General features: G+C 30.8%; 1 protein-coding gene across 3 annotated transcripts in view; it reads right to left on the bottom strand.

Annotated features, from left to right (window-relative positions):
• Nucleotides 1-15,884, bottom strand: part of DACH1 (dachshund family transcription factor 1) — a 394,019-nt gene that overhangs the window by 19,660 nt on the left and 358,475 nt on the right. For 2 of the 3 annotated variants that reach the window (XM_079138922.1, XM_079138924.1), the window contains one exon: nt 15,816-15,884. In XM_079138922.1, coding sequence (XP_078995048.1) covers nt 15,816-15,884 — 69 coding nt within the window. The other variant, XM_079138923.1, reaches the window with a different exon arrangement.

Raw genomic sequence — 15,884 nt, 5'->3', positions numbered from 1 at the left:
TGTTGAGGATATGTAGAAAAGGGAACCCTTGTATGCTGTTTGTGAGAATTTCAGTTAGTACAGCCGTTATAAAAAACTACACAGAGGTTCTTCAAAACTAAAAATTGAATTACTACATGATTAGGTAATCACACCCAAAAGACTTGAAATTAGTTTATCAAAGAGATATCTATATTCCCACATTCATTGCAGTATTATTCACAATAGCCAAGGTATGGAATCAACCTAAATATCTATCAGGAAATAAATGGATAAAAAATACAGTATACACAATGAAACACTATTCAGACTCTAATAAAAGAAGGAGATTTCACCATTTATGACTTTTGGCAATGGAAGTAAACAGCAAAACAAACAAACAAAAAAAAAAACAAAAAAAAAAAACAAGAAAACTAGACACCATGGAAAGAACTAAGGAACATTAGGCCAAGTAAGGTAAGTCAGGCATGGAAAGACAAACATTGCATGTTCTCACTTATGTGAATGTAAAATAATTGAACTCAAGAAGTAGAGAGCAAAATGGTGGTTATAGAGGCCAGAGGATGAGGGGCAGGGGAAATGGTGTTCAAAGAGTACAAAATCTTAGGCAAGAGCCATATATGAGGTTCTTTTAGCTCTATAACACACACTGATGAAAATATTTAACAATAGGGTATTTTAAATTTCAGTTGCTTAAGAGCCAATTTCAAATGTTCTCACTACAAAACAATGCAAAGTATTTGAGGTTATGAACATGTTAAGTAGCTTGATTTAATTATTTCATGTTAATAAATCACAGTATCACATTATACACCATTGTGTACATAATTACAAATTGCCAATTTACAATAAAAATTAAAATTAAGAACAGAAAAAGAAATTCTGGTATTTATATGTTTGTGACATTGTAAAGTCATTTCATCCAGAAACAATGAATTCTGCCAATAATGAAAAATAATATTGATTATTTTCAAGTCTGTTGTTTTGGATGTAAGGTGTCCCTCAAAAGCTCATGTATGAATCAATTCAAGAAGGTTTAAAGGAGAATTGAATGGGTTATGAATTGGATTAACCCAACCAGTGAATTAATCCCTGTTGGGATTAACTGGTAATTAAAGATTAGCAGGGTGTGGTTGAAGGAGGTGGGTCTTTGGCGGGGATGTGCCTTTGGGATATATATTTGTATCTGGTGAGTGGAGTCACTCACTCTCTCTGCTTCCTAATCATCATGTGAGCCGCTTCCACCACACTCTTCCCCCATGATGTTCTGCTTCATCTCCAGCCCCAAGGAATGAAACTGACTAGCAATGGACTGAGACCTCTGAAACTGTGAGCCCCCAAATAAACTATTCCTCCTCTCAGATTGTTCTTGTCAGGTCTACTAGTTACAGCAGTGAAAAAGCTGACTAAAAAGTCTTTCAGAAATCTAAACAATCATTAGTAAAATTAAATATGGCTAAAATTTCATGCATACTTTTTCCATGAAATGTCAGGTTAAAGCACTGCAACTATTAAAATATAAAAATCTGTAGTTTCAGAATAATGAAATACAATTTCACCTTTTTGTTGACCATAAATTTTTAACATTAAGAAAGTAATTGGAAAGGTTTTCACATTTACTTTGTTTTATACATATAGCATAAAAAGGAGACTACTGAGTTCTAAGAGTTGTTGGGTTTAAACAAATGGTTATTTTCTAATTTTTGACAAAGGAATTGAATCACACATTGAAATACTATTCAAAACAAGGCAACCGAGAATTGACTTTAAGATCCAAATGGGCACTTACTCACAAATCTATTTGTGCACATTTAGGAAAGCAATTTTATGGATTTATCAAAAAAAAATCTATTTATACTAAAACTTAAGTAAAAAAAACAACTTAAAAAATTCACCAAATTTTTCTATGTTAATTTATAATCACTCAAGCATTAATTTTCATAACATTTTCACAGAAATGTTATCAGTGCTTCTGGAATTAGAGAGTTGAGAGTCTTATGAAGGATGTGAAATTAAGATATGAGAGGCTGTAGAATTTAAACACTATTCCCAGTTTTCTTAATAAAATGAGATTTGCTATGCTGTTTAACATGACAGCTTATTTTCTTGGTGCTTTTATACTTCCTCTGGATAAATGGCCAGTTGATGTTGATAATCAATACAACAGGCTTAATCTAGATTTTGTATGGGTGTCTTTTTGAGGGCCAGTGAGGAAGTTTCTGCCTAGTTTCAATCCAAATTATTTCAGTGCAATGGAGCCACTGGCTTTCATTTGTTAAAAGGAACAATATGCCACTGGTTAAATTTTACCCATATTTTAAATTTTCATTTTAATACTACAATAAAATGTATACATTTAATGTGATTATTCAGAGAAAAAATGTATTATAGTCACCTATTAACTCTACTACTGGTAACCCTTCCAAAGTAAGTATAAGTATGACATACCTCAAGGGAATTGCATCCAGAAAAGTGCTATAAGAGATATGTTCCAAAAGATAGACTACAAACATGACAACTATCCCATGAACTCTTCTTTTTTCCTTTTACCTATCACATTTACTTCACTCTTTCCATTCATTGAGACTTTTGATTCATATTTTTATTTGACAGGAAACATTCAGGATTAATACTGAATTCTTAGGGAAGTACAAGCCTATGAGCTATAGTACATGATAAATTGACTCTTCAAAGTATTCTGCAACTTCTCTAAAGTTCTTTATCCTAACAACTTAAGAATAACAATTTGAATGTACAAAATATTGGACGTGTTTTATTCTTTGCAATATTTGTATCACTTAAATGCCTAATACAATAGGATTAAACTGAATTGCATAATTTAAAGGAAAACTTGGGCAAACAGTCTTCCATATATTATCTCCAAAGTATGCCTGAATTCAAAGCACTTAGGGGAAGTCATTGTATTCATCTGATAAAGATTTGTGAGCTTCTCCCATTTTATTTGTGACTGAGGGATATTTTCAATTTGGTTTGTATGTTGACATACTGTGTTATATTATAGGCTGTTTGAGATTCACAGGTCTTTTATCTGTCTTAATATTACTAGAGAACATAAATAAACCTGCATCATATTTGAACTTCCACATTGTTTATAAAAATCTGTAATCTTACATAAAAATGTATATTTCTGAATTTCTCTAGAAAATGGATATAGCACTACTGGGCTTATGGTCCCACATGGCAACAGTTGGCTGGAACCCAGTGCCATCTGTTGGTATAGAAGAGGAATATGTTTTTGCTTTCTGTTCATCTTTGCTTATGTTTAATATTTTCTCATTTGTGAAAATTCTCCTCTTTTTCAACCCTTTAGGCTGAAGGCCTAGGTTGTGAAATTTCATCAAACTTTGCTGGAAAAATTTATTAAAGCAAGTCAGAGACAATTATGACTTGGACTCAAGTAGGCCTAAAAATATATTAATCTATACATGCCATTAAAATAAGATGCTGAAATTATTAATACAAAGAAAGATTTTACCATGAAAAACAAATAAGCAGTTCTTAATTCTGGTACAATGACTTGATAAGACTTCATAAATTAATGTAAAACCATAGTATGGGATAAAGTTAAACAGGGCACACCTGAGTTGTATGGGAATAATTTATGGTCTAAAATTTCCCCATCCAGTACTCTTTCTCCCAGGGAGAAATAAATAAAGAATGAGAGTCAGATCCAATAATTTGTAGCCATCATTCATCGTTTTATAGGTGTAATTAGTAAGCTTAAGTGGAACTATGTTTGGAGATTTACTATCTCAGGAGTGTGATTATATATGAATTAGAAGAGTCTGTAGTTACTCCAGACTATATGAAAATACAAATCATGTAAAGAGAAATTCGCCAAAATACAATAAAAAATTAAGAAGCTCTAACACTTCCATCTTTAATTTGAGTCAAAAATAATACATTCATCTTTAATTTTGAAGAAGATAAATAATCTTACATAATATGTGGCTGCAAATTAATCTCCTTAAGCTTTACTGTTTAAATTGCATAAATACTAAAATTCACACCCTTTCATGAATTTTTTAAGTACTCTGGAAAATCTAGTGAATGTAATTATCCTTTTCCAGCTTAAATCATGCCTAAAAGAAAAAGCATGAGTCATACAGAAAAAAATATATATACTCTTTGACCTGGGAGAATCTTTTTAAAAATCATCTAAGATATGTTTAATTTTTACCAAAAATGAATATCATTGCAAGTACTATTACACTAAATTTGTGCATAATTGTAAAAATTGCAAATAATTCAGCACTTGGCCTCTACTAGTCTTGATTCCATTTTTACATATACAAATTCATTTAATCTACATTAAAAAATCTATATGATACTTATTATCATTATATGAAATTTACAGATTAAGAATCCAAAAAGTTAAACATTAATTTATATACTCACTATAATAGAAATAATAAACAGCAGCATGGGAATTTGAACCCAGGAATTTTGGATTCAGAATCCATGTATAAATGTACAAATGGACCATGGACACACTGTGTGTGTGTATATACATGTGTGTGTGTGCTCACAGAAAAAAAAAATGTAGGTACTTTTGCCATCTTGATAAAAAAAATTAAGAACAGCAGTAATCTAAGTTGTCAAGACCAGAAAATGAATGAATGGTAACTGACACTATACTGCCACTTTCAGTCTACTACTGCTTTCCTAGCATTAAATCATATTAATTTTAATCATTTTGAAATCAGTTATTTATGTAAATTATAATATAAAAGCTAAAGAAAATCTGTATTGGCATTTATCTTATAAGTGAATTATTGACTATTTCTACAAATTAGTAGACTTGTTTTTCTTTACTTTAGATAAGGCTAAACTTTGTTTTACTTCAGAGGAAACTTTGAAAAAATGCAAGTTAAGGATGGTTGTGGGGGTGGGTAACAATCTAATTTAAATGGCTTTTTACTACGGATGAGTTCTTTTGACAGAAAAACCCAGGTCAGTTTAATTATCTTAATCACATTCCTAAAATCTTTACATGAAAAGAACTATATAGTTTCATTTTGAATCTTAATCCTTATAAATTTATGGTACCCTCATCATCTAGTTTACCATTTAGCTAGTCATAGCCATTTCATATATTATCTCAAGATAAAAGCATCGCTGTCATGTAGGAAGCAAGGTATATAGAAACAAAAGAACTCAGAGATCCTGAGTTGACTGAGTTCAAGTAATTTATGTCTGTGTGCCTCAGTTTCTTCAAATATAAAATGAGCTTGCCATGAAAATCAATGTTAATTGATGTTCTTTGTAATGTATTAAAACACAGCTGTGTCAGAAAGAATGAATCCTATTAACAGATCACCATTTCCCTTCCCTCATGGCTTTTTAACTACCAGGCTCTCTTCCTCACATTATTCCTCTGTTCCCTTGAATATATACAATTTGGCACTTGCTGAGATTTTGGATTTCATCCCTTCCAAGGCACGTCTCTTGGTTTTCACTGTGATCTCTTAGTTTGTGAGAGGAGAAGCTCTTGCTGAAATTCTTCAAAAGACAGATTTAGAATAAAGTTGGAACTGTACAGTTTCTGCCAGGAAAACACTGCTAGTCAATCTAGTAGTTGTTAATAATAACAAATGGATTTTTATGGACTAATTTCTTTGAACAGCTAAAATATTTTCAACCAATGAACTATTTCCCAAACAACTAACATACTGATTTTTCTTATCCATGCCACTGGAAGAAATATCAGTACTTTAAAAATTGGCTTTTTACATTAAATAACTGTATTCATCTATCAAATGCTTTTTCACCTTTGAAAAAGTGATATTGAGCTTTCTTTTTTTTAGTGTTTCTGTTGCTAAAATGATACTGAATGCTAAATAATGTGTTTGTTTTTCAGCTGTTGTAAGTCTAAAGAGAATTTTTGAATACTTCAATTATAAAAGCATTTAAAACATACAAACTTGTGCAATTTTTATTTTAATGAAGATGAGAAGTTCATTAAAGAAGATAAATATTTCATTAGATCTTAAATAAAACAAAGAGATTTTTTGGCTTCTCTCAGCACAAAATTCCTTTGAAAGATTAATTAATACATGCAAATTATGCAAATTAGACCCATGCAAATATTTTATGAAGACAATTAAGGGAACCATTAATTACTGCTTTTTTTGCTTCAGTGAGATTCATTCATTTAATTTTAATTTCACTTTAACTGTTTTGATGTATAATCTTGCAGCTAAGAACTTTATCTTTCCTGGCGGGTCACTTAAACTTATAAATTTCATCAAGTGAGCACACAGAAATCTGTAAAGGTATTCTCAAGACTATGTTTAGTATCAAGAAAAATTTTTGACACAATGCACTCCCACAAACAGGGAAACTGGAAGGGAATGTGAGCTCATTCTTGGACAAGGTTCAACTGCTGGAAAAGCAATTAATTTGCTTTGGCTGTGCTAATATAGGGGAATTAGAAAGTGTGACACAAGACAAATAGAAATAATTAGTTCTCCAAAATGATGTTCTCATTAATATGGTTCGAACAGTAGAAATAAAAAAACATTATTGTGGCATGTCTGCATTCTGTCCCTAACCATGGGAGGTGGAATAATACACCATAAGCATTTTTATATTTATAGAGTAAATGATGATGGTTTATTTTTTTTTCTAAGGGAGAATTATAACAAAGGGTATTACATGTCTTGGATGTCTAAATGTATATATGCTATTGAAATTGGTAACATACTTTCTATAACCATGTATATTGTGTCATTTTAAAATGTTTGTCATAGAAATCCTATACTTTAATGAACATACTTAAATGTGGGAGTTCCTTTTTGGTAATTTAAATATTTTCAGATAAGTTTTATAACTCTTTAAATATAACATTTCTCAGAAAAAAATTAAGTTGTCTTTATACTTCATCCCAAAAAGTTACTCTGTTTTAAAAAAATTTCCCTTAAGTTGCTTTTACTGTCTAAGAATGCATACGAAAAAAGATAAAACAGACTTGGAGAATATGCACAACTAGAGATACTTCTAATCTACATAACTACATATAATCATCTTCGGCTTGGTAGACATTATACATATTTTCTACTGTTACAATTTTCATTGAGCAAGTTAATTGGATAAATGCTCATCAATTTTCCCCTTTATAATAAAGGTGAAAAACTCCAAGCAAAAACCTGTAATAAATAAGTTTTTCTTAAGTCTAAAGATAATATGCTCTCTAAAAATTAAGAAAGTATTGATCAGAACAAAAAACTTTCTAAGTTGTTTGGTATTCATTATAATAGAAAGTATCATTAATAAAATATATAAAATTAAAATGGCAGGTTCATTTTCTACTTACTTGATCTCTGATACATCCTTCAGTCTTGCAGCTAGTCATTGTTACTATGGGACTATGAATATTTTGAAGTCGACATATATTACCAATCATATTTACTGAGCTTTTTAATATTCTTCAAAAACAAATCTGAAAACTACATTTTCTTTCTTATGAAGGTAATTCTCTTAATTTCTAAATTCCCTAAGTTTCTTTTGCATATTCACACTGTCCACACAGATGTATGTTACATTTTCTAAATTAGGATCATTTTTGGATTGCATTGATATACTTGTTTAACCACTCTTCCACATCACTAATTAAGATATTAAATCAAAATGGATCTAGAATTGATCTTTAGCTAACATCATTCTGAGTTTCTACTTATGACTCTTATTTGATTTTAGTAGGTGTTCAGACAAATCCAAGCCAAATCTTAAATACGTTCATGAACAAGCAAGTTTAATTCAATTTTTCAGTTTTGGCATGCTAATAAAACGTTATTCTATTTTTTATTAGTAATGGTCTGATTCAGTACTTAAAAGCAATTTAGTTGTACAATGTCCATTTTCCTCTCTCTAAATTTCCAATTCAAATCCACTATTCCTAATATTCCCAGATTAAAGTAATTTCTATATCCCCAAAACCTTCTCATTGCCAATCCTCTATTTTATTATTCCTACTAGGAAAAATGATATCAAATAAATTACAACCTAAGCACATTCAATTTGCCTTCATTACTCTGCCTTAGATTTGAACAATGGAGTAAGAATTGAAATAACATTACAAAAACCTCATGAAATGTCACTACTCAACACAGACAAAATGACCACAATCATGCTTTGCTTTTAAAAAATGAACTAGGAACTTAGAAAACTAGCTCTATGGAAATCATACATTGAAATAATATTATATGGTAATAGTTATAATGAATTATGTTTTACTATTTTAGCAGCCCCACACTTACTGTTCATTAATTTCATAATTGGTTTACATTACAAAGAAACCACTTCCAACAAAAAACCGCAAGGGGCCTTCAGTATTTGTAGTTTAAGCATGTCCACTTATATCACTTATATCCAAAAACAAGATTTGCTTTTCTATATATTTTTAAACAAAAAAAAGTTTATATTGAAATTATGAGAAAATATTATTCTAAAATTTTATAAAGTATTAAAATTCATGAGTGTCTTCTGAAACATTATTTAACATTAAGTGTGATTTCAGTTAAATGAGTAGTCAACAATGACTTGTGATAACTATGGAACAATAGCCTGTTTATTGGTTACCACCTACATCAATAGCATCTTTTGTTCAACTTAATCAATGCTGTCTTAAATTGATCAGTTGCATTGAAATGCTGCCAAACATCAGAAACCAGTGCCAAAAGACTAGGAGGAAATTTATTATTGTTTTGTTTTGTTCATAGTAATATCATTCTAATATTTATACTTTAAGGTCAAGAAAAATAGTTTTAAATAATCTCTTTGGTGATTATTTCTAAGTAAAAAACCAAAAGTCAATATGGTGTACTATCAGTCCACAATTCAGTTTTAAACCTTATATTATTATTTGTTTTGTTTTTAAGAAAGTCTTCCCTTATTTCCCCTTTTAATCTAAATAAAGAAATATTTAAATATGGAAACTTTAGGTAACTAAAAAATATTCTTCTAAAATCTCCACAAACACTTAATTATGGAATTAATTCAACACTGTATAATAAATGAAGACCAATTTTCCAAAAAAGGAAGTGTAAATTACATATTAGAGTTAACAATAGCTTCAGTGTTTAACAGTCACCAGGCCCTGTAATAAATATATTAATTCATAATAATAAAATTTAATATTAATAGCTAAAACTTAATTGTGTATGTACTAGTGTATGCCCAGTATGTTCTATGCTTTACATGGATTATTTTATTTAATCTTCACAACTCTCAGTCGTTACTAAATTGCTAAAGGAGGATGAGGCATAGTGGAGCAGAGATTTGAATCTAGATCAGAACCCTAGCATTTTTTAATTGCTAGGTTCTGTAGAGGTGCCTAAAGAATCCCCATTTCCACACGAAGTCAGTTTTCAAGTATTAGAAATGGAAATATGCATAAAATGATTGTATGGCAATCAAATTAGAAAAATTTATAAAGATCTTAAAAGGGGTAAGTTTAAGTAGTGTTCAATTCAACACTGTTAAAGTATGAGACTTGGGCTGTCACTTAGCAACTTGCTATGGTTTAGATGTGGCGTCCCCTGAAAGCTCACATGTGAGACAATGTAAGAGGGTTCAGAGGAGAAATGATTGGGTTATATCCTTAACCTAATCAATGAATTAATCCCTAATGGGATTAACTGAGGGGCATATATTTGTACCTGGCAAGTGGAGATATCTCTCCTTCTTCCCTCTCCCCTCTCCCTGTCTCCCTCTTTCCCTCTCTTTCTCTTTCCCTCTCCCTCTTTGCTTCCTGTGAGCTGTTTTCCTCTGCCATATTCTTTCACCATGATGTTCTGCCTCACCTCCAGCCCTGAGGAATGGAGCCAGCTTCTATGGACTAGAATCTCTGAAACTGTGAGCCCTCAAATAAAATTTTCCTCCTCTACTGTTGTGCTGATCAGGTCATTTAGTCACAGCAGCATAAAAGCTGACAGAAATACAACTTATAATCAAACATGTACTTCAAAAGAAACCAAGACACTCTCCAAGTGTCATAAACTATATAGAAATTAGATTTGTTGACTTTTAAGTTTATTATAAAGTTAATTATATACTAAATTACAGGGATGAATATGAATTTTTTAGATAAATATGATTAATTTCATAATTTTTTCATCACTTTTTAAATTTCCTTTGCTTAGGATGAGTTTTTCCCCAGTGTGTCTAAAGGGTCTGTAAACATAGTATACACAAAATGGCTCATAAAAAGGTAAAAACCAAGAAACATTTTTTCAACTGTAAATCATTCTTTATAAATAAATCATGTGAACTTTTTAAGTCATTAATAGGCAGTGTGATAATTATCCAAAATGGCTGATATGGCTGCAAGTGATTATCCTATAAGAGACCTAAGTTCAAGAAGCAAAATATGGTGGAAAGAACAAAGTCTTTGGGGTAATAAATCTGGATTTAAGTGAAAAAAATCCAACTAACTAGAAGGATGACAGTGAGAAAATTAATTAGACACTCTAAGATTTAGGCTCTAAGATAATCATGCCTTTAAATTAGAATATTAAATAGAAAAGGAGGAAAGTCTTAATAAATATCAATTCCTAATCCACCTCACTATTTTAGTCAGTGAATATTTCCACCTAATATGTAATTTCCTAAAGTCTAAATGAAGGAAAATGTATTACTAGAAAATTCACTGAGTGCCAGAACATTTGATTCAATAAAAAAGCTTGATCAGAGAAGTTTCTTAAGAATGACATGCAGTATGTTTTGGAGCTATAAGTTATGAATTATATAATAATAATAATATATTTTAAGGAGAAAAGAGGATGTCATTTAATAATCCTAGTCTGAAAGCATTCAGGAAGAAAACAGGTAATGTGGAAAGCAAAAGTTCTAACTCTGATAAATTCTTGGTGTGGCTAAGAATTAGTCATCCACTCTGTCTAGGCCTCAATTTCCTCCTTTGTACAATAAAGACATTCAATTTATCTTAAAGTTCTTTTCCAATGCAGTAACATAATAAAAGTGTGTCTGGCATATCATCAATGTTGAATAAATATTTGTTGAATAAATGAATAATTTTGAAATTGAGCATATATCCTCAAATATATAGGAAACAGAAAGAAGATATTAAATTGGAAAAAATTTGTTAATGTGTAGACAAGTCTTTTATGTCTTTTTATTGGAAGAATATTTGGTTTTCTGTGATCTGAGATCAGTCAAAAAGAATAAAAAGCCAAATAGTTTTGATTATGGTCATTGGATGTAAATGAAAGAGAGATACTTTCAAGTGAAGTCAAAATTTTGCAAGCATAATTTGCAGATAGCCTAAGATGTCAGGGAAACTATGGTTCACATTTCCATTGATTTTAAGTTAGTTTTTGGTTGAAAGGGCTAAGTTTGTACTTAAAAAGCAAAAAGCTACTATTTTGAAAGTAAACATGGATTTTTCAGAAATTTTATAAAAGACATATATGGAATAGCAGTATTCATGATTCTTCTATTTTATGGAAGAATTTGCACATGGTAGAAAATTGTTAAGATTTAAACTATTGCAATTATAATCAGAAAAGAAACATGAGTTATTAATGTATATTAAAAGAAAAAATCACTTAGTAAATGTGATCATGGGATATTAAGTGAAATATGAATTTAAAATAGAAATTTGGATGTACATGAGTATAGAATTTGAATCTTTTGTCAAATGTGCAAACAATAAAATGCATTAGAATTGTACCCAAAGAATGAACATGCACTGTTAATTGAGCTATCAAAAATTAATATTAATTCTTCCAGAATTTATATTTCTGACTTTCACAGTCAGAATCCATCCTTTATTTTCTCCCATCAGTCTTCCCAACTAATGTCTGAGAAATGTCAAACAAAAAGGATCTTCATATCCACAAGATCTAACAAAGGTCTTAATTTCTCAGTATCTAATTCATTCCTTTAAGGAATACGTATCAAGCATCACTGTGGATCCTGCATGCTACCAGACATGTGTACCAATCATAAACAAAACAGAATGTCTCACACTCAGCCCCAGCTATCTCTGAGAGAAGGAAATGCTGAAGAAAGAATTACAAACACAAAGCATTTTCCTGTGGGGAAATGAAAAGTGTGGTAAGAACTTTTAATAGGCAGAGCCAGTCCTAACGGACAGGTAGGTATCCCAGAAGCAGGGTAAGGAATATGAAAAATGTTCCTGGAGAGAGTAATTTTTAAGCTGAGACTTCAAAGGATGGGTAAGTAAATGCAAGGAAGAAGATGGAAAGTCCCTGGTGGGTGGGGAAATAAGGTTTTCAGAAAAATAACATTGAGAAAAATTCTAGTACAATAGGAGTTAGGAATTAATGCAGAAGAAGTATGATAGGGTATAAAAGGTGAGAGAGTGAGGTAGGGAAAAACAGGTTCAGTTCTTCCTTCATATATTAAGGATTGGACTCGGTGAGTGTACTATAATGAGGGAACACCAAAGGAAGACAGGTTTGTGAAGGAGGGCAGAATATTTTCTGTTTTGTACCCTGAACTTTCAGGTTTATGTAAGATAAAAAAAAAATATTATTGGGAGTGGTTCAGAGATGTGTAAATCAGAAATCAGAGAGATATCTTTATAAATTTTTAAAATATGTGTTAAACAAATAATTTAAGTAGATGGTATCGCCTAGGGAGAGAAAATGCAATAAGACTGGAATTAATTGGAGAAAGCCATCAAGTTATAGATTTGGCAACAGAGACTCTGTGTGTGTGTGTGTGTGTGTGTGTGTGTGTGCGCGCGTGTGCGTGTGTGTGTGTGTACATTTATATGTGTAGGAGCAGAAGAGGGTTTGAAGGATACTTAATACCTAGTGAAAATCTTTCAATGAGTGTTTATGCAAATTCTGTCTATACAGTCAAAGGATCCTAGAAAAAGCATAAAGTAGGGTAAGTTTTTCAAATTCCAGCACAAATCATGATATATAAATCTGTTAAGACTCCTGGCATGCAAGCATTCACCGGCATATACTTTAGACTCTGAAATATTTTTTAAATTTTTGTATGTTTGTATGTACAATATCTCCACCAAATACATGAATTTTGAGTTAGTTATTAGAAAAATAAGCAATAAAGAATTAATCCCCGTGTACCATGAGTTGATTTACCTTACTTACCAAGAAAACGTAGAGTTTTTTCCCTCTGATTTCCTCTTTCCCATTTTAGTTTTATGAAAATGGTGACATAAAATGTCAATGAAGCAATATTTTTTCTACCTGAGGTACTTATTTATGTGAGGGGAATGACTTAGCACTTGAGCAATATTTAGGTGCCCAACATCTAGGGGACTGGCTCTTGGGCCAAGTGTGGCATTTACTGATAGCTAAAATGTTAAAAATACATAACAAGCATAAAAATTATTGTTTCTTTTTTCTTAATTGAGTTTCTTTTGGAATTGAGAATAATTTCAGTTATGGTTGGGTTAGGAGTAAGAAAGAATACTGAGTATTGTAATACCTGGGCATAGGGACACTGGAAGAGAAAACCAAGTAAGCAAGAGGCAGAGTCTTTGTCCTTCTTGAATTGTGAAACAGAAGGTGCTCATGCCTACCGAAGTGTGTGACATAGACCATTTCACAAATTAATAACAAGTTTTAGTTCTTGCTTATTTGCTTTTCCCATTCTTCTGCTTAGGACAGAATTTAACTAAATTCAGTCTTCTTTTTTGATTTCTTCTCTTCACAGTTAATTTTATTCAGTTTGTTAGCTTCCAAATGTATTAATTTAGTCTAAGTTTAGAAAAAATTCAAAAGGCAAAATGTACTTATATAATGGAGTTAAAGTTAACAAAAGATTTCTTTATTCTGCTATTTTTAAAGTTCTGGAAACATCCAACTGCTAATGAAATACCTTTTGAAGTCACTTAACAGCTAGATTCATTTATAGTTTTTTTTTGTTGTTTTTTTTTTTTTAATTCAACTCTGGGGAAAAAGCACTAACAAACAAAAAATTGTAAATTTTGGGTTAAGTGTTTTACTAAAAACTGCACTTTGAGCAATATGAACATTGGCAGGCTGTATGAATGAATGATTTTATGTTACAATTAAAAACAATAATAATTTACAGTAATTTATAGTTGGCTTTAAATTACTATGCATAATTATACATATGTTTTGTTTTTATAATCATGAAGGTTATATGGGTAGGTTTACTGTGCTACTCAACTGATAGCTTTCTGGATAGCAAAGGAAAGGCATCTTGTGATTTTATTTTTCTAACAGAACAAACAAATCGTAATAGAGAGTGAATACGGTCAATATTTTGACCTCATACATCAATACTTTGTGCACATTAAGATGTGTACTTGAATATATCTGAATTTTACAAATCAAAAATAGAAATAACTTCAGCTTTATTCATGACCAAAAACTCGCTGACAATGAATTTATGGCATATACATTATGTGAGTTATTTTAAAAAAAGTTTAATCATTGCTTAATCACTTAATATGAACAATGAATTTCTGATTTATATACAAAAATATATTGTATATTAGATCATTTCAACATTATCTGAATTAGTGCTTAATTTGGTTCCTACATACAAATTGATCTTATTGAGCTATCCTCCCTGAAAATGAGTACTGGATTTTTGTTAACCATCATAATTTGTTCTATATGTATGTACTTTTTATAAGATGAAATAGAAATCTTGTGTCTTTAATGATATACTCACATAAATAATTGTTCTGAAAGCCATGATACTCTAAAAATTGAGATTTTTTTTTTACATCTACAATTGCATCAATCTTCTATCCAAGGAAACATATCAGAATAGCATATGGTTCAAGTCCTAGTATTCAAAGACTAATTGTTATTGCTTGAAGTAAAATAAATACAGGCAAAAGAATATAACATTATTTCCTCAAGAATGTTTCTTCAAGTTTCTGATTGTTACTTACTGAACATGTGATAGTATGAAAAAGTGTACATTTTTTACACTGTGCCAAGAATTACATTTTTGTAGCTGATTTAGTAACACAATTAATGTTGTACAAATCCTAAATGTGATTGACCTGAAAATGCAAAATAAAAGCAATGGGAAAGATTATAGCACTTAATCATTTTAGACTTCCCTTTGAAGAATCATCTCCATTTAGAGTAGAAAACAAATGCTCTTTTTCTGTTTAGTATTCATGTTGTTAGACTGAGTTTGTTTTCTAGAATACATGTTTGACTATAAATGCTACCTTCTGATCCTGCTCTTTCCTAATAGTGTGGTCTTGGCAGTATACATGTTTAGCTCCTCTGAGTGTTTACTATGACTCCCTTCGGTATTCTATAAATAATTTTGCTCAGCAGATTTGTGTTATTAAAATGTATATAATGGCATATAGAATATTTGGAAATCCACATAGGAACTAAACAATCTTATTTATTGTTAACATTCAACTAGTTCATTTTGCATATACCTTACTCTGTCACAAAAAATGAGTAGTTAGACACTTTGAAATTTTAAGAACTACCTATTTGCTTAATCTATTCTTTTATTTATGCGGTATAGAACTTATAAATACTCCTGCATTAGATTGGGCTTTAAACATTCAATAAAACACATTTACTGTGTCTGAGATTAAATCATACATTGTTTAAAATTAATTATTCCTTTTTAATTGCATTGTATAAACAGAAATGACCTGTTAATTTAAAGAAAATCTATCAGCACAAAATGAATTCACTCATATAAACAAGCAAGATGAACTTGACCTTGTTTGAACTTGTTTTGATGTGGCCCAGATGGTAGGCTACATGCTTGAATAGCAGGCTAAAGCTGAGGAAAAACTCATATAGCAAGATCTAGATTTATAGCCTTCTGCAAATTCCTACCTTGTATTGTCCTTTCAGCATCTGTTCTGCCGCCACTGCGGTCAGCTTCTATCTCTGGGGTCAGAGAGT

Source organism: Sciurus vulgaris, assembly GCF_902686455.1.
Source record: "Sciurus vulgaris genome assembly, chromosome: 4".
Taxonomy (NCBI): Eukaryota; Metazoa; Chordata; class Mammalia; order Rodentia; family Sciuridae; genus Sciurus; species Sciurus vulgaris.
Note: the sequence above shows the minus strand (reverse complement) of the source record. Positions and strands in the feature narration are given on the sequence as shown.